Source organism: Tachypleus tridentatus, chromosome 3, assembly GCF_004210375.1.
Source record: "Tachypleus tridentatus isolate NWPU-2018 chromosome 3, ASM421037v1, whole genome shotgun sequence".
In the NCBI taxonomy this organism is placed as follows: domain Eukaryota; kingdom Metazoa; phylum Arthropoda; class Merostomata; order Xiphosura; family Limulidae; genus Tachypleus; species Tachypleus tridentatus.
In genome coordinates, this window is record NC_134827.1 from 78,187,084 (window position 1) to 78,208,577 (window position 21,494).

Consider the following 21,494-nt stretch of genomic DNA (forward strand, 5'->3'; position numbering starts at 1 on the left):
TATGTAGGATAAGTATTAACAGTAGTATTTAAAAATTAGATCATTGGTAATTAAGGAGGAAAAGACAAAATGTGTTTTTTTTTTTACAGCAATGCCACACTGTTTTATCTTGCTACATCTACCGAGGAGAATCATATTATAGTGTTGTAAATCCATAATTTACCACCATACCACCAGGGTACAAAAAGAACTACTTGTAAAAAGTTTCAAAATTTTATGTACAATTGTTTTAAATACAAGTAGAGTGGAAACAGAGAGAAAAAAACTGACCTAGAAGGAAAAACATAAATGTGGAATGAATTTGGTAAAAAAAATCTTATTAAGAAGAAGGAAGCTTTTGTTGTTTGTTATCAAAACAGAGCTACACAAAGGGATATCTGAGCTCTGCCAACCATGGGTACTGAAACCAGGTTTCCAGCACCGTAAGTCTGTAGACATGCAGCTGTGCAAAGCTAAGTAAAAAAGTGTAAAAATCTATGATATAATAAAGAATATTGAAGAGTAATTAAAAAGTAGACATGAAGAATTATAATTGAAAAAAACTTAGGAAATTAAATAAGGAAGAATTTAGTGTTTAAAGAAATTAAAGGAGGAGATTTAAAATTAAAGAACTTGTTCATTCACATAAAGCAAGGGCACTAAGAGGGAAAAGGCAAATAACAGGTCTTAAAAATGAAATATATTTAAGGTGGACTATTCATTAAGAATCAAAAGAAAAGATGTTAAAAGTGGCAACATGGAGGACAGAAAGTGAGAAAGGTTTTGTAGGGTTTTATAAGGAGTAGGTCAGAAACACAAATAGGACAAAGAAGAAATTGTGATAAAGATGAGAGATGGAAAAGACAGCTCAAAAAATGAAGGAGAGTGGAAAGATTAAGTAATAAAAATGAGAAAATAAATGAAAAAAGATAATTAAAAGAAAGGAGCGGAAAAAACAGGGTAATATGGAACATAACTGGGTTTTTTTTTACTGAAGGAAAAAATTCTAGAATTTGGTGTAAGAACATGAGATAATTATTCTTACATAGACATTTACAGAATATAAATCAAACACAAAGAGAAGAGTATACTAAAATATAACTGAATGGTCAGCTAAATGGCTAGAATAGAAGAGAATTAAAGTAAATGCAAAGGTCAAATGATGTCTGAATTCAAAATGCCACTGAAATGGAAAATAAATTTGGAAGTGACAACAGAATATAGAAAATGGAAGAATGATGGAGTATCAATAACAAAATATGATAAAAAATTAATAAAAATTATGGTACAGGATATAAAGGTTATATGAACTAAGGGAAGAGAATCAAATAATGATTTTAAAAGTCTTAAATTAAATACCAAAATTTTAGATGAAATTGGGCAGTAGGAAGAAGAAGAGAAAAAATATAATTACTCAAAGAATAAAAGAAAGGACCTAAAGTAAGGAAAGAAAGGGGTAATTCATATACTCTTGTAAAGCAATTGAGGAAAAGACTACGGATAATCATTAATTAAAGATTCTGAGGAAAAAAATAAAGATAAATGTTAATTAAAGAGATTGAGGAAAATAATAAGGATAAACATTAATTAAAGAGACTGAGGAAAAGTCTAAGCATAATCATTAATTAAAGAAATTAAGGTACAGAAAAGGAATAGAATCACATCATAAGCTAATTATCTCTCAAGTTATGAAAAAGAAAGAATGGCTAGGGAAGGAAGGTAAGAAAAAGTTTTATTAAAAAAAGTAAAACCATTGTGAAAAGATATATATATAGGAAAATATACAGAAAGGATTGGTGAAAATAATTATAATGTGTATAAAAATGGAAAGAGTGAGGGACAATGAAAAGGGTGGTTTGATTGGGAATAATAAAAACAGAAGAGAGAAATAGGGAATTAATTACAAATTTTACATAAGATTATAAGTACCCCACAATGGCTCAATGCTAACCCTAAAGGGTTATAAAGCTAAAAACTAGGTTTTGATACTGATGATGTGCACAGCATTTACAGCCAGTGGTATAGCTTTGTACTTAACAACAAAGTAACAATATAGGTAAATAAAAGGAAAGAGATATTAAATATAAAAGAAAAAAAGACAGAAATATGCTAAAAAAACCTGTATCAAAATGAAGATAATGAACAACAGCAAAGACCATGAGAGCTAATTGAAAAGAAGAATTTCTTTGAAATTCTTGTACAGCCATATAAGGGCTCTGTGCCAGCCATCCCTAAATTAGTACTAAAACACTAGAGGAAAGGCACATAGTTATCACTCCCATCTATTGGGCTACTCTTTTATCAACAAATAGTGAGATTGACTGTAACAATATAACACCCTCCAGCTGAAAGAGCAAACATATTTGGTAGGACAAAGATTTGATCCTGAGACCCTCAGAATGCTGTTCAAGAGCCCTAACCACCTGATCATAATGGACTGATAACTGTAAGAAGAAAGAACCAATAAAATGTATTTTTAAGTGTTATGATGATGATAGGGAAAAAAATAAAAAAACAGATTATAAAGAGAAATAATTAATAAAAGGAAACATTAAGATTCAAATTTATTTACATACTTGATAAAATATTTTATGTAAAATTAAGTTATTGAAGTATATTAACAAAAAACATGAAGTAAATAATATTAATCAATGCAGGTTATGATGTAAAACCTTCAAAAACTGTAAAAATTTTGAGGAATGAATATTACTATTAAAACTATGTTACAATAGATACAGAAGCAGTCTGAGATTTCTTCTTTGTGATAATTCAGTAGAAAGAAATCACCAGTGCTGAAGGTAGGTTTTTGATTAAAAGTAACAACTTCAGAAATGGGAAAATCATGAACATTATAGAAAGTGGACATGACTTGAGAAAAGGTCTGTGGGATAAGAAGTAATACTTTTGTTGTTGATTCTGTGACAGAAAACTGTGGTCATTCCAATGCATTTAACTGATAACTTGTCTTAAACAAGTGCAACATGTTGATACTTGTTATATCATCTTAAAATGAAGTTTACATTTTCAGCATACATAATAATACTTCTTTATGTGGAGTTTGCTACATGAAAATATCAAATGCCCAAGTCTATAGACCGATAGTATACAGCATTTTTTTTTATGTTTCAACAATGTTCTCACTGGGAAATGCAGTTTCACAATGTTTGATACTTCAAATTTAGTTTCATTTCATTTTTCATTAATTTAAGAATATATAGCTAGTTTTAAGGTTTTGTAACTTATTAATGAACAAGTTTTGTTTACTAAAAAAACAAACAATACATAACACTTATGAGATAAAAGAAAAATTAAATCTAGCTCTGAAGTTAAATAAGCATAAGAAATACAAATATTAATTACAAGAAAAACACAATACCTCATGAGATATTATTGCAGCAAACCTACAATGAAGGTGAGCAGCAAACCAGTAACGAGGCTGTAGTCGCAACAACAGTTCCTCTGATGGTCTACTTCCTAACTTATTTTGCTCCATTTCTTCACGGAAATGTCTCTTCACTTTCAACAATCTTTCTTTATTTCCATAATTATATACACCACGTGGCCAGTCATGAGATATAAATATATCAATAGGTTCTTTGAGCTAATTTCAATCAAATAAAAAAAAAAAAAAAAAAGAGAGAGAGAGAGAGAGAGAACAAACACAAAAATCATTATACAGGACATCTCGTTAAAAAATTTACTCAAATTTCATTAAAATAGTTTTGTGTATTTTCGTATATACACCTCTTAACTCTAACCTAACGCATATTTTATTACGAGTCTTCAAATAAGAAATTAAATAACACACTAATTAGGAATCCATTACAGAGCTCTAAAAATAATATAAGTATCCAAATGATGTAAAATCATGTTATGACTCTTCTTTGTTTCAAATATTTTTAATTAACAATATTCTTCTCTTAAAAAACCATTCCCATACTGGACTACACTTTAAAAGAAAAAAATTATATAGACATACACACACACACAGCTTATTTTAATTTCAGGTTATGGTGTTGTTCAAGCATGGTTAGTATGGAGAAAAAAATATGTGCTTATATTATTTCCATTTTACAGAAACAAGTTTCTTTTTTGGTCGCTAGATGGCATTTGACAAGATATTAGAAATATCATGATTGAATTATAAAAATAAAACAAGGGTTCATTTATGATCTTACTTCAGTGAAATTATTTCAAAACATAAAGATGGAAAACAAGTAATAAAAGAAAAGAGGTTGTGAAAATTAGATATGATTTATGCCAAAAAGTACTAGGTATAGCTTTGTACTTAATAACAAACCAACAATGTGGGTAAGTAAAAGGAAAGACAGAAAGAAATGTGACAAAAAAACCAAATCTTTCCAATAATAACTTTTAACTATAACTAAATGTTAAATTCCTATCAGTTGTGTGAACTCAGGTTATGGTTGAATAATAACATTTAATCTAAATAGTGCTATACAGTCTTTCAGCAGCTGATAATCATATGCTTGTAAGACTCTGTACTTACTGGCTACTCAGAGAGTGATTTCTGTGTATTAATCTTTACCTTATTTCCATACGTTTTGGTATTATCATCCCTACATCATACTTAGTTCTAATAAAAAATTGTTTTTCTAGTTGTAAATAAAGAATTGTGGTAAGTTCGATGCTACATATCTGACAGGTAAAACTGATGCAAGCACATTCAGTTCATGTATGTAATATATATATATATATATATATATCATGTAGGGAGAGAAGTGCCTGAAGATAACATGGTCTCCCACACTTTTGTGGTGGATAAAACAAAACAAAACAAAACAATTTCTTTAACAATAATGCACCACAAATATTGGAAAAATTCTAAATGTGACAAATCATTTTAAGTCACATGCATTAGAAATAATTTATACAAGAACATTTGCTGTATCTATATAAGCCTAGCTACAATTCTGTATGAACTATTTCTTTTTTGTTTACTTTGTAATGAAATAATTACAAATTACCTTTTACATTGATTATTTTGTGTAATATTTCAACACATACAACTTCTGAACAAAGTTACCTGCTTCAGTCTGAATATTTCTAGATTTCTGACATGATAGATGCTCCGTTTAGTAGATTCATTGTATGGTGGATATTCAAAGTGACCTAGAACGAAGAGGAAGTTTCTTTACTTAGATGAAATTTATGTGTGATAGCCTAGAAATGGATATATTCGTTATTTTCTATATTAGTGTTTCCACAACTGTGGTAAATGTAGCCAAACCCTCAGAAGAATTCAATCCATTTTTATGGGATACGTGAAAATAATTAGAAAAGAAAACAGTATCAAAACTAGTATAACAAATTATAACATACTCAAAATATTCAAAAGGGGTACTTGAACTGAATATAAGGTAGAACCTAGAAGAGATGATATACTAAATAAAAAATGGCCATATACTGATTTGGAAAATTTGTATCAATAGCTGCTGAACATAGCAAGTAGCACACTAAACCTATGAGGTTAGACTAAAGTCTAGAGCAGTGGTTCCCAACCAGGGGTGCAAGATAACATTTGTTTTGACCACCTACACCTTTATTCTTAAATAAATAATTACTGTGAGGGGTGCGAGAACATATTAAAATTGTTTAGGGGTGCAGTAGCTCCACCCAGTTAGAAGAGAGAATACTTTATTAGATATAACATACCTACAGTGAGACATGTTCTTAAAATAAAACTAAAACTAGTGCTTTTGTGAGAGACCAGATTTCCTTAGAAAATTTACAATTTAAACCAAGAAACTGACATAAACTCTACCCACATTCTAGCAGGAAGCTTTTAAACAGCTCAAACAACGTAACTAAAACATACGTAACGTGTGAATTAAATGACTAGACACAGTAGTATTAAAAACATGTTTATCTTGACAAAATATACAAAAAGTTAAATGAATAACATAATACTCTATTTACAAAAATAGCCATGGAAAATTCAAAACAAGTAAGTTACTGATATGAGCTATTTTTACACATTACAAACCTGACTTTAAGTAACAATAAACATAAGAGTTAACATAAAGTTTCCCTGAACTGTTAACATAATGCTATAATATGCAGATGAGCATGCAGTTACTACCATAAAGTAATGGTACTTGCTGTCAGAGTTGTTAATTATTACCTTAGAAAATGGGTTGACTAATTAGTATGCATGCATACAAGTTAAAAAAAATAATAAGGTTGGAATACTTGGATTTGGAAATAGAATATATCTTTAGAATTGACTCTGTGAGACATACTGGTTGGAATGTTCATATGGTGTTGCAGTAATTCACATTATTATTTATACACTTGACTCTTTAGTTAAGCAGTCGTTTATACACGTATTAACATCATTTAATCTTGTACTTCAAAATAGTTTATCATTTTACACAACATTATAAAAATAGTTTAAATACTAAATGTATAAAAAATGTAGCTACAGAGTAGTAATACTCTGAAATATTGTTATCACAGTTCCACTGCACTTGTTTTACAAGCTTAAGTATTTTAAACTTTCTCCAGCATTACATGTAACTTCTTAAATATCTTGTATAGCTTATATCTTTCATAAATTCTATTTATAAAGGTAAAATGTTTTTCAGCATTTCAGCCTTTGTATTTAATACATCTCAATATATGTTACTATAAACTCAGCAATCTCCACTGAAACTTAAGTTTTTACCCATGTGCCATGTCTCAAGTTAGTTTATAACTATCAAAATAGCTAACAAATAAAAACCTTATAACCAGAGCACTTTTGAAATGTGGACCTTTCTTCTTCAAAGGCATATAGGATTGCTCCTGGATAATAAACATCCACCTTTCAAAAGCACTCAGGTTACAGGGTTTCTATTTCGTTTCTATCACGACTTCTTGAACCTACATGTTTTTTCTAACATCACGAATATCAAAATAACTACATCAGAAATACTGACAAAAATCCACCATAAAAACTCATTTTTAATATTACCCAGAAAGAATAATTATATTTGGATTTTGGGACTGTATCTATAAATCAAGTAAGCAAGATAAAATCACAGAACTACAAAATACATTTAATTACTGTACAAATCGTGTTGTTGTTTTTGAAGCTATTTAAAAGATGACCACACTCTTTCCAAATTTTTTCTTTCTTAATTTTTCAGGTAAAGTTCCAGATTTTTGAAGACTTTCAAATGCACATTTATATAGCAAACTGACATTTGAACTCTCACCTATACTCCTACATACTGATCAACATTTTAGTTCGTAACCTGTTCATAAAAAAAATAAAGTCTGTAACAGGGATACTTCAGACTACAGCATTAAATACCAGTTTCTTCATACATGGAAACTGCTCCTAGATGGTAAAATAAACCTTTATTTTTTAGTTAAAAAAAGCATGTTTCACCTACCTACCAGCAAGTATACCAAATTAGTTAAATGTTGTTAGATTAAATAACACAAAGTGATTGGCTAAAATCATATTACAATATACCAATAAATAGCAGAGCTAATTTCCATTATCCGAATGTGTGCAGGTTTTGAAATAAAATGTAAACATAATTATACCTAAATTTTACAGATTTTGATATAAATTTTCAACTTACCCTCACTTCTTAACTCTTTTTCAAATTGCCTGACTCACCCAAGTCTCTCAGGCTCTTGGCAACCTTTATTTTCTACAAGCTAAAGTTTGTGTCCCCAGTAATGAGAAATGTTTAATTTAATCTATCAATTTAAATTACTTCATGGACTTTAAAAAGGTTAATGGTGTTGCATTCTTGGTTTCACTCAGATTTAAGAGTTTCAAGCTACTTACACCACCAATCATGAAAAATAATTGTTGAGCATTACAATGATGCTAAGAGTCACTCATCAACAATACATAAAAAATATACATTTCTATTTCTTAGGTTATATCACATGTTGAAATGCTAATGATAGTCTGATTAATTCCTAACAATTAAATGTAGAATATCCTGCTTATGAAATACAATTTGGCATCAGCATTATTCATGGCTGTTGTCATATCATTTCAAAAGTGAATGTTTCATGCACAGCTCTTTAAACGGGACAGACGATTTCTTGACTAAACACCACAGTGTGAAATATATATAAGATTAAGTTTATACAGCAGCTAAGTAACTGATCTCACCTTTCAAGTAGTCTGCACCTTTGTAAATTCCAGAAAGCCCGGCTATTCTCAAGCCTCCAAAGTTCACAACACCAGCAAAACCTAAGTTATGAAACCATTGACTGTAAAATAATATATTCTCAATGTAGCATGTTTCTAATAAATTACTATACAACTACAGCAGATTATATATCAACAGTACAATTATACTTAGGTTCATTAGAAACTTGGAATCTGAAAGACATTTAGAGACCATATGCCACTTCCTGTAACTATTATTTGTCCATCAGAACTATTACGGATTATAAATCTTTCAAAGAAAATGTCAAATTACTACTTATAAAACTTCTAGTCAACTGACTTCTCCAGTGTTAATTTTCTTTCAGAGAATTTGTGCACTTTAGATCTTTCTAGCTTTATTAAAACAATAATAATTTAGACCTAAGCTAAAACTTCTGACATAAATCTTCTCTTATTTGAGTCATCCTTCAAGGATGAAATTGTATTGCTATATTTGCATGCCAATAGAGTTATAACAATCAAAGCTCTTGCTACACTAGAAAGAAATGAAACAATCAATTCATGTAAGCACATAAAATGACAGAAACCTTGTCACATGATCACTTTCAAAGGATGGACCACTCCTCTACAGGAACAAACTGCAAGTGTCATTTTATTTACGTCATGCAAAAAAAAAAAAAATGTTTTTCTGCAGATTTCATCACTAAAACTGTCATGAATCTTTTATTCTACAGCAAGAATAACTAAAATTGTATCAATAGTATTTTTAACAAAAAGTAAGGTTCACAGTTACAAAATGTCCAGCTTGGACTTTTACAAAAGACAACTGAGTTTCATACAAGCCTATCTCAACAATATAGCCTTGATACAAAAAATCAGGGAAAAGAACCAGAAAGAAAACACCTACCTTCATAAAGTAACACCAAATTCATTTAATAATATACCACTTTCAACTCTCTTATAAGATCAAAACAAATTTCAAGTGTTATCCAATCGAAAACCCCACATTCTTGAAAGTCTGGCTTATCAGCCTTCAATTCTTTTTTATTTACTACAAAGTAACAAAACAATGATTTTAAAAGTGTGGTAATTATTGGCTATTGACAAAATATCCGGTCAACATAATTACTTACAGTGACAGACTGATTTACATATGGCCATAGTTGCTGTGCCAAAGACCTCAGTGCCACCCAGTGTCAACCATTTTGTCTCATTTCACTATGAGAATAACATTACAGTTAATTCTAAAAGAGTGTAAGCTGGCATCATGCATAACAAATTACTCAAGAGACAGCAACTAAATAACAGAGGGAATGTTATTAAAAAATAGGAAAAATAAAATACAAAATACAAAATGAAAAAAACATCACTTTTTGATCTTTTCAAACTAAAATTTGTCTCTCAATTAAATGTCAGTAAAACTGATAATTTAATGACCAAGATTAACATTACAACATAGAACACTTGCAACTTATAACACAGAATCCATTTGTTAATGTCCAAAATACAAACAGAGCAAGCATCATACAATGGTGAAGATTATAAGCAAGAGGCACGAAACAAAGAAAGCTAATAAAAAGAAAGGAAAATGAGAAGACAACTTTCCCATTTAGCACACACAAAAATATCTCACCCATGTAATATATGTTTGGGCAAACCCAGCCACCATAAGGGAGTTCAGATAAGTAATTTGAAGCTTCATGATTTCCTCCTACAAATATAGTGAGCAGAGGAGCTTTCTTCTCTCCTGAATAATATCTGAAATTTAATAATGAATGTGGTGTTCAGGAAATAGCTAATAAATTATACCAATCACAATCAGTGCCATCAAGACAATTCACTGTTTAACGTATATTATTCTCTTGAATGTATACCAAGTTCCACTGCAACATGCTCACAAAGCATTTGCTCTCATTTACACAGAAAATAAAAACTTAGGAATAAAACCAACTGATTGGGTAACTAACACAAACTTCCATGATTATAATCTATTTCTTCTATACTATAAACATACAAAAGACCTTAAAACAGTTTATCATACTGTACTCTCCTACATAAAACTTGAAGTCACAAAAAAAATAAAAGAGCATATTTATATATGAGATCTAAAACAAAATATATCAAACAAAAAAAATAAAATGAAAGACAATGAAGCTCTCTTTTTTACACTACACTGTAATAACTTTGATTTAGGAACAGAAAATATGCAAGCAACATGTTTGCAGTTTGAAAGGACAAAAAACAAATGCATTCATAAACCTTGCAATTTTCAGTTTATTGTAAGAAGAGAAAAGGAAGAAACTGTTTCACCACTAAAGGGTAAAAATAATTTTTCAGTTAATTTATGCTGAGATAAACTCCAAAATGACCATAATATTTTTATGGAAAACTGTTTGAAATATTCAAATAAAATTGATACAAATTATTTTTACTTTTTCTGTGAACAATCTACTAAACACTAGATCTTATTTCTTGCTTTAAGAGCTAATACATAAGGAAAGGATAAGATATCAAAAACAGTATACAATACTCAAAAATTAATAAATCATTTTGGGTAATTTTGTTATTTGAAAAAGTACTGTAGAAAAATGTAATGGAATACAGCTAAATAAAATTAATAAGAATAGGAATTCGTTGTTGTCTTTTTATACCAAACTGTGGAAAAAATATTAATTACAAGGTAATCTAGTTAATTCAAAAACAAACGGAATACCAAAATATTACATGTCAAGTCCTAATATCATGTCCACTTTACTCAGAAGTAGTGGTCATTTATTATGATGTTAATGGAGCAAGGTCCAAGTATCAAGAATAGCCACAAGATATAAACAGCATGATAATTAGTCTAAAAATAACGCTTTCTTGAAAAAAATAATAATAAATAGAGAAAAAACAATAGAGACTATCTCATGCAGCCCAAATATTAGGTATGGACCATCATAAAATCTACACAGTTTCCACTTAGTAATCAGGAAAATCAATATAAGAAATGAGACTGGAAAAATTTAATCTATAATTAATCTACTACTGCCTATTTTCTCATTTTGTTTTCAGAGATACGTATATATATACATACACACATGTGTGTGTACATCTCAGGATGGCTGGTATAAGTATTAACACTTTTACTAACAGAGGGGAACATCGAAACATTGTTCTCTGCTTTATTGGTAAAAGTGTTAATGTCCATACCAGCTATCCTGAGATACATTTTTACTTCCAGTGAGTTCATCGTCATCATGTATATATGTGTATGCATCTCTGAAAACACACACGTGCCTGTGTGTGTGTGTGTGTGTGTGTGTGTGTGTGTGTGTGTGTGTGTGTGTGTGTCCAAGGAAGTCACTGGACTAATAGATGAGAGGCTTGCAATATCATCCAATAGGTGAATTTTATATCAGAGACATACAACAGAAAGAACAGCAGTGAAACCCAGAGATAAGTGAAAGTATCTGCTATGATCCCATGTGAAAAAATTAGAAAAGTAATAACGGTAGAGAAAACTAAAATCACAAAACAAGCCAAATCACTGCATGTAATACAAATACAGAAATAGAGAGTTGGCTTTGAAAATTATCAACAACTCCATTTTGGGACAGAGTTAAGTCTTTGGATTTACAATGTTAAAATCAGGAGTTCGAGTCTCCTTGGCAGATGCAACAGACAGCCTGATATGGCTCTGCACTTTCTCAAATGGTACTCCAGCAACATACCAGCCCACTTGTCACAATGCAAGAAAAAGGTTCAGCATTTACTCTTTAATATATAGGAGAGATCCAGACAATTGCAATCTTTGACAAACTTTCTCTAAACTCATCTTAAATTCAGACATTTTGTTGTGAAAAGCTACAGAGATGACAAGCTGCTTCTAAATGTAGTGATTTTGATAGTATCAACTTTTAACAATCTGGAAAATTCTAACTTTCTATAGGGGGCACTATAATAATAGCTCATTAGAATCCAACTGAAATCAACAGATCTTAGAACGTGGACTTTAATGAAATAATATCCATCATGACAGATTTTTCATTTCAATATAATGACAGTCAAGCCTAAACCATCAATTATCACAGTACCACTTACATTTACTAAACCTTAATGGAACTGTTTGGTACATGAATTTCTGAAGCATTAACATATGTTTTTAACTCTTTCTTTACAGGTCTTATGAAAGTTTCCAGTAAAAAGAAAATAATGTGGAATATACCACATAATACTGTCAAAGAAAACTTTGACACAGTATTATCTGTCTTATTGTAGTGTTGCATAAACAACATATCTGTACACTTCAATAGCATAAAGCACTTATATCATGATAACTGACTGATATAAACAATATATTTAGCAAGGCACTTGTATGCCCAGAAACACTTATGATATCTGGCATTAAGTAAAATATTTTGTTAGCAGTGATATGCAGCAGATGAGGAATGACATAAGACACTACTATGGAAACTCACAGTATGCTACTAAACATATTTCTGTAACTACTCAGACCTGCAATTTATAAAAGTTGTTTAAATAACAGACTTTTCATAATTCAATGATGCAGATTTTCAAAATAATATTCATTTTTTGTATCACATAAGGATTTTTTTACAAATTGAGAATAAAAAAAACAACTCTTACTTAGATCATGTTATTTCATTCACCACAATGAACATTTTTTTATTATTACTGTAAGGGTTCTAAAACGATCTATAAGATTCTCACTCCACAATTGGTCTAGAGAAATCTATAGCTAGTGGTTGTCAACACATTAAGCATAACAAAATGTGATCCAATTTCAAGGAAAATGATTCAGCTATGTAATACTAAGTATGATGTTACATGAAAAATTTGTACGTGATGCAGAAAAATGGATATTATTTTGAGATTTGTGATACAAGAATTACTGTTGAACATTTAAAAAGTTTAAGACAATAAAACCATTGCAGGTCCATGTTATTATCAGTATAATTATGATGTAATGTCACACAAACAGTCAAATACTTCCTATAAAAACAAGGCTATTAATAATGTAAAGAATATTATTTCAAAATGTTTAGTATGTGATACCAATTAGCCCTAAAACATTTTTGAAAAAGAAAAAATTGAATTTAAAAACTGAAATAACGTAAAAAAATATTATGTTTTCATCAGCAAGTAACTGAATTTCAAAACATTTTATGTTGAGTATTATTTTAATGTAAGAATATATAATTCAAGCTTTTAATCATGCATTGCACCATCCCCATAAAGTTATTATGTGGCACAAAATTTAAAATCAAGTAATTTCAATACTTGTAAAATGTATTCAACTTCCTGTAGTAGGGTGGAACAGCCATACATTCCAAGTCACTACGATTTCTCACAGCTTGAAAATCTCCACATATAATTAAAAGATCAACCTGTAAACATAAAAAAATGAGCTACTTTAATATATACACTCATTAGAAAATTGGAAACATGATTATTTACAGAAGAAAACACAAGATGGCTATAACATGTCAAGAAAATTAGTAACTGTTAGACTTTAGCTAATGCTTAACGTAGCTGCTAATGACAATCTAACTGTCTGCATTAGTTCATTTTTGCCAATTTACACCTAGCTGTAAATTTTTGTAACAAACTGCTTGCATGGGTTAAAAACCCTCAAAGTCCTAGCTCAAACTTACTTCTAAAACCTTACAAATTACAAAGTTCTTTGACGCATAAAATATATAAAATAAGAACCAACTACGAACATCCTTGATTTAAAGCTCACATACACGTGCATACTGTAAGGACACATGTTGGAAAAAAGTAAACATTCAATGCCATATATGTAACTCAAGATACCCAATAGGATTGTACTTTACCTACTAGAACCCTGTCATTCAAAAGAATGATCCATATTAAAAACAAAAAACATAGGTCATAACACATATATTAACTTTACCATTATCACATATGCACCTAAAGGTATCAACCCTTTTTTTAATGTAGCTCTATAATTCCTGAAGATATACAACTTTTACAGTGATTTACAGGCATATTTCCATGTAAAATTATTTTAATTAGTATGTTAACAAACACCCACAAATATTTCATGTATAAGCACGTTTACTTTACAGTTAATTCAACACTAATATTAATCATTTGGGTGTTTTCTTTAGTTCAATGTATGGCTTATGTACTTATTTTACTGTTAACTGTTTTTAAATGTTTTATAAGCTTCATGTTCTCAAACATTATTTAATTTGTTTTTATATATATGAATAAACCTCACTTCCAAACTTTACTGATGATGGATAGACATATCCCAAGACATTCTACTATTGTAAATAAAGTTCTTTTTATATCCTTACTCCTATCTGTTTTAATTAGAAGACACTGTTTTCCCCTTCATCAATCCATCCCAGTTCAATCCTAAAATCATTCTACTGACACTTTTATTTTATCTAAAGCATAAATATTACTGCAACTTGTAAAAATATATTTGGAGTGGAGAGTGACATGGATGCCCCTAGCAATATCAGCTGACTACTAAATTATTAGCTGGTTACAATGCTATAATTTTAAGAAAAAAACCTTAAAACCTCCAAACAAGGCAACACAGTCATAGATGGTTTTTAACAAATATTATTCACACAAAAGACATTAAAAAAAACAACTCACATCAAGGTAACACAAAATCTGAGTATACAAAGTTTTGTAAAGACAACTATGACACTCACAACAGACAGATAAATTAAAAATATATCCATAAATAGATGATGGTTCAGAAAATAATGTACTTTTATCCAATGCGTACATGAAAGCTAAAAACTGCAATGTTTTAGTTATCAGAAAAGATGCCAGTTCTGGATGCATAAATTTAGAAGAGACAAGTTAGGAACCAGTTAAACTTTTTTTTTTTTAACAGACTTTCAGTAGCTTATGAGTTGACATTGGTAATAATGAAAAACAAGCACCCAAGTATTTAAGAGGGAGAAATGGTGATTTTCTCAAAAATAAAAAAAGTTTTAATTTTTGCTATTCTGTAAATATAGCATACATTGAAAACCTTGAGACTAAATGATTCTTTGTTGTTTCTACTTCATGGTATGTAAAAATGACAAAAATAATTACTCAGTAGGTTCTCTTCAAACAACCTGGATAGTTTTTGATTTGAAGTCTAATATGTACTTATTGTCATTAGCAGGATTCAAAAGTGAAAATTTAAGCCTTATTAAAATATTTTTTTTATAGAATCTTTGTTATGTATGCCTTCTCATAACCTTTATTAGTTAAACTAAAGGCACTTCTTACCTTTATCCCATTTTGTTCTTCTATATAACTTATTGTTTCATATATCTTATCAAGCTCCCCATGAGCACATCCTTCAACTGCTATCTTCATTCTAAATAAATTTTTAAAAAAAATCTACATTTATATGTGTGTTGGCATATCTATCCTTAACGTAGAACTGCCGATCTGAGGAAAGATAAGAAGTCCACAACACCTACCACTTTCCTGGCCACACTTAACCTAACAGCAGAAATGATTGTCATGGTTGTAACACATCTATGCAAAATGCTCAGGATCATATCATAGGTCAAACCTTGGATCTTCTCATCTTCAGCCTAGTAAGCTACCCACTACATGATGTGTATACAATATTATGCAAATCTTTAATAGTAAAAATGTCAATTGTTTCCAAAGTTACCATTATTTTGTTTTTAATAATTTATATTTTGTTAGGTTTTAATTTCTTGAAGTTTGTTTTTTATTTAATTGAAAGCACCAAAAACCTATGTCCAAGTTAAAGACAGAAAAAAATATTACTATTCATCATCAAGCCAGTAAATATATGCAAATTAAAAGAAGTTAAGGTATTTTTGATATAATCTTCACAAAGTAAGAAGAAAATAAAACATTAATAAATCCCTCATTTGTAACTGTATTAAATACAAAATACATCAAAATTATTTACATGATCAAAAGTTCAGAATTATAATGAACCCAGATTTAAAATGGTAACAATATATAAATAGTTAATTTACAAGGTATTTATTGTCAATTGGTGGAGCCATAAGTGTGGTGGTTCTTTGTGAAAGTATGAACTCGTATATCCTTGTGCAGTGCTAATTAACAAGCATATATTAAAGTATTAAACTTCCAATTGAGAGAACATGTAACTAAAGATGCTTGAAATAAAAGTTATTAATGCAGAAAAGTCAAGTCTAGTAACGTTCTCTTGCAATGGTTCACATTGAGTTAACCTAACACTAACTGTAAAAAGCTCAGATGTTAAAAACAAGATTTTCAAAGCTAACACTAACTGTGAAAAACTTAGATGTTAAAAACAAGATTTTCAAAGCTAACACTAACTGTGAAAAACTTAGATGTTAAAAACAAGATTTTCAAAGCTAACACTAACTGTGAAAAGTTTAAATATTAAAAACAGGATTCCTGTCCTTACATCCTCCTCCCATTTTTATCTACTTAATTAGATAATCATGCTTTAACATAGATAACTTTACCTTCAAGGAGGGGGGGATCTAAAAGGATACTTAATTTGAACATAGCCAACATGTTTAGGCATGGGGGAATCGCTACAGATGATGTAAAACAACTCATAACTACAAAAACAAATACACAAATAATACATTTAAGATCTTTGAATGGAATACAACTGAAAGCTTGTAATTTAAGATTGTATTAGGGCCTTTCTTAAGAAATAAAATGTAATACCTCAGTTTGAACAGAGTTGTGAAATAAATTTGGTCAATTCAAGGTGTAATACATATTACTATATTTATTATTAAAGTTTTTATGTGTAACACCTTTGGACAACATAATTTTATATGAAAATTTTGCCACTTATAAGGTAAGATAACTTGATGAATCATAATTTTTTAAGATTATTTTGTAATTTGTTTTTTGTCTAAAAATTAAATCTTCTGCAATCTTTACTTCTGGTCTGATCAGAGATTTTATGATGAACATCTTTTTTAAAAACAGTGATACTTTAATGTTTTTTTCATAAAATGTCATGTGGTTCTGCATTTCTTCATTATTTACACTAATATTAAATCTATGAAAAGAAAAAACATCAAAAGCTTTATTTATTTGTTTTATTTCAACTGGCTAGCTGATGTATAAAGTTATCCACATTAAACTGTTAACCTTAGCATTGATCTAGCCTGCTTTTAGTTTGAGTGTGATGAGAAACTACTGATATTGACAAGCCCTAACACAGCAGTTCCCAAACTGTTTCACACAGTAACACAAAGTTGTGTTTATTCTAAACTTATTTATAATGATCCTAAAATATATAACACTACTACTAGACTTTACAGAAATATAACACTAACTTTCTCCCTTCAACTTAGCACATGAGAAAGTGCTAAGTTACTCAGTCACTCTTGGAAAGTGTCTGGTTACTCAGTTGAGTCATTACCACAAAGCTGGGAATTATAACACACAGACAATACAGGTGGAATTAAGATGGAATAAGCATATTCCAAAATGTTCAAACCTTGTAAATAAAATGTTTTGTGTTCCTCTACATTATTAGACTTCATTTTTCCCATCATGAATCCAATGCCAATGACATGGTAATGGATAAGACACTGTTTATATCAATTAAACATGGTATTGACTAGATTAAATAAATGAATTTATGACAATGCTGTAATGCAACAAAGCAATTGTAATAGCTTTTATAAACTCAATAAAGACACATCAAATAATCTGGGGAAAGCTGTTTATTTTACATATCAAAACAAGCTACACAAGACTATTCATAAACATTGGACAAGCAACAGTCATATGCTCAGCCACAAATCCATTCAGGTACAAGTAATACCCGGATAAAAAGAATACTAATAGCAAAACTGATTAGGTTATAGGCTTACATAACTGATGTAAGCCTATAACCTAACTTAGTACTTATGCACTTGCACACCATAACTCAGTATGCATTGGTATCAAGTTTATATCACAAACAAATCAACAATAAATACTCATACATGTGAGTAATATAAGATCAAGGAGCACATACAGGACATAGAAGTCTAGCTAGACCAAATCTGGGATAAAAGTGAGAAATCTGTGAAAAGGAGGAGTTACCCTCCTTAGATGCTGAGGTTTGAGGGAGGAAAGATTGTTTGTTTTCGAATTTCACACAAAGCTACTCGAGGGCTGTCTGTGCTAGCTGTCCCTAATTTAGCAGTGTAAGACTAGAGGGATGACAGCTAGTCATCACCACCCACTGCCAACTCTTGGGTTACTCTTTTACCAATGAATAGTGGGATTGACTGTCACATTATAATGCTCTTACAGCTGAAAGGGTGAGCATGTTTGATGCAATTGGGATTTGAACCTGTGACCCTCAGATTACGAGTCAAACACCTTAACCCACCTGGCCATGCCGGGTGGGGAGGAAAGAATTTTTAAGATAAGAAACAAATTACATAGTATGAAATAGAGTATGTGAAATACTGATGGCAAATAAATCAGAATGCAAACATCCACAGGCTAATAGAAGTAAATAAGACTTAAGGAAAAGGTGAAACAAGGAACATGTGGAAAGTGGTTTGAACAAAGCCAAAGTTAGGAAATAGAGAACCACATTAATATCCCAGTTCGAAAGGGCAGCCCACTAGGGAGGACTATGAATCCAGAAGGAACATATCAACAGAAAGAGTGCATAAGAAGTAAATACCCTACTGTACCTGGAAAAACAAAAGGTTTGGGATAAATCCATGCAATAACCAAAAACAAAGGAAACAGAGGATCCCAATTTAAAAGCCAAGTAAGAAATTCAACAATACGAGGGATAGTATTCAATGAGCTGAGACAGACGGCTGACAATGTTCCATTTATGCTGATAAACTTCCATGGAGGAAGGGCAAATGGAACAAGCACACACTGGGACAAGCCTGAATTCCTCACAAAGAACCTGATAAAAACCAAGCATGAAGATGCAGGATAAGAAGAGTAGGATGAAGCACTAAAGACTGAGTTGCACTGCCACTTCCATGCTTTGACGTGCTTTAAAATTTGATTTTATTAATTATTTTAATTTAGTTTAGATGATGGAAAAGCTAAGACGAACCAGTAGGTCCATGTTATTCCAAAATATTATTATATCAATTAATATTACTAAAATAATCAAAAATATCATTAAATCAGTTAATATTAAAATAATCAACTAATTACATTTCCAGTTATTAGTATTAATGTTCTTAATTATTTACACTATCAAAATATTGCTACTACGAGTTTTCAATACTACGTCTGATTAGTTTCAGGTTGTTCAGCTAAATCAGTTTGTGTTACAGCTAACAAAAATAGTTAACTAATACAAAATCTGTGTTTTAGATTATTACTATATTCCAACTGTCCATGTCACATGTGAGAATAACTGATTAGTTAAATGTAATAACTGGTTAATGAACCCAGAAACTAAGCAATTAACAAACATAATTATAATCACCCATCTGTCTAAAAAAAAAAAATCTTATCAAATTATTTATGGATAAAATCTCAATTTTTAACATTTTGCTTAGAACCAACCTAATTAAAAGTAAATAATTCTAACAGTTACTTCAGTTTCAACATTATCAACCATTTCTTGCAACCTCTATTTATATTTACTAATTTCTTATTAAACTAAAACCCCTAGCTTTCCTACAGTTATGTAACAGTGTAAGTTGTAACATTAAAATTTAACTTATTCCAAACTGGCTCTATTAGCAAAACTAGTAATAGCACCGATACAAAATACCAGTTCTACTATGATTATGGACGTTACTAGGTCTACTTATACTACTACAGTATTAATGATTATTAGTATTAACATTATTTGTTTAGCTTATTCCAGTCTCATTATTTCACTGTCAATTTAATTCCTGCTTAATACACAATGAACTAGTTGTTTTCTTTATGATTATGTGATATTTGTATAGCCTCTGTATATACTAATATGACAACTTTGTTATGTTCCTGGCCTAACATTATTCTTAACTATATTATACATTAAGTCTTAGGCCTAATTTTCCGTTAACCTGTTACTATTAGTATTCTCATTAGAATGTTGAGTTTTAATGTTACGGTTACTTTACTTGCAGTTACAGTCGTTAAATTGGTATAAAATTAAATTGAATGGACTAAAAATAACACAGGTAGTTATTTATTTTCGTCCACAAGTTCTGAATAACCTCACAAAACCAAAATCACATCACATTAACATCACTAGTAACAGTATTACCTGAAAATATTAACACACGATTTGGACAAGTTACTACGGCTACTAAGCCTCGTTGTCTCAGTAAACACAGATGCATTCCATTATACTTGGAACAGGCAGTAAAAAATATAACATTTAATTTAAACAGAATGATAATATACTCATTTTATTATTTGTTTAATTTCACTAAACAAAATTTAATGTGACTGAACACACAGTGACTTAAATATTTACTATTACTACTTTGGATAAACTTACACTTCAAAAATAAAATAAGCTTTAACAACCTACGCGAAAAATCAAGTAGCATTTCATGGTGAGAAACACACCCGAAATAAAAAAGGTTAATTATAAACCCTTTGTTAAACTGAAGATGGCCTAATAAAGTAGAAACGTTGCTCTGTACTTTATTTTAAATAAAGTTTTAATACCCACACCAGTCGTCTTTATAACAGATTCAGTAGAACCTGTATTATATATTATTTTCAATGGTATTTTCTACTTACAGTTATATGTTTGATTTTTTGTTGTTTTATAAAACAACTATTCTTTCAGATAATGGTATACGTTCTTATTTTAGCAAACACCTGACGAAAAAACTGTTACACTAAATTTCATCTATCTATTTGAGGCTCTTCTTTGATGACTAGCTACTTTTCTTTCTGTCAAATTTACAATAAAATTACCGGAAGTGTTTCTCGTACCAATGACTGTCTAATTATTACAGTAATTATATAAACACAACTGATGAAACTTGAAAAAACTTCCATAATGCAGGCTTCCTCAAACCAATGTGGATATTGCAAGCATTAAAATTAGACATATATTAAATGACAGGGTTGTAAAACCTTCAGGGCTTGCTTGATTATCTACAGTAGTGATTGTAAGGATGACAGGTGGTTGCTAAGCTTCTATCTAGGCCTGGCATGGCCAAGCGCGTAAGGCGTGCAACTCGTAATCCGAGGGTCGCGGGTTCGCGCCCGCGTCGCGCTAAACATGCTCGCCCTCCCAGCCGTGGGGGTGTATAATGTGACGGTCAATCCCACTATTCGTTGATAAAAGAGTAGCCCAAGAGTTGGCGGTGGGTGGTGATGACTAGCTGCCTTCCCTCTAGTCTTACACTGCTAAATTAGGGACGGCTAGCACAGATAGCCCTCGAGTAGCTTTGTGCGA

At 30.4% G+C, this 21,494-nt stretch overlaps 1 protein-coding gene across 4 annotated transcripts in view; it reads right to left on the minus strand.

Annotated features, from left to right (window-relative positions):
• Positions 1-20,715, minus strand: part of ldbr (lariat debranching enzyme) — a 31,471-nt gene extending 10,756 nt beyond the window's left edge. The window contains exons 1-7 of one of the 4 annotated variants that reach the window (XM_076495029.1): positions 20,613-20,715; positions 15,395-15,485; positions 13,406-13,512; positions 9,756-9,880; positions 8,123-8,203; positions 5,027-5,112; positions 3,356-3,580 (exon numbers count right to left, since the gene is read on the minus strand). In XM_076495029.1, coding sequence (XP_076351144.1) covers positions 3,356-3,580; positions 5,027-5,112; positions 8,123-8,203; positions 9,756-9,880; positions 13,406-13,512; positions 15,395-15,484 — 714 coding nt within the window. In that variant the 5' untranslated portion in view covers position 15,485; positions 20,613-20,715. Of the gene's footprint in view, positions 1-3,355; positions 3,581-5,026; positions 5,113-8,122; positions 8,204-9,255; positions 9,316-9,755; positions 9,881-13,405; positions 13,513-15,394; positions 15,486-20,342 lie in introns of those variants that run through there. The other 3 variants (XM_076495028.1, XM_076495027.1, XM_076495030.1) reach the window with 3 other exon arrangements.
• Between the last annotated feature and the right edge of the window lie 779 nt (positions 20,716-21,494).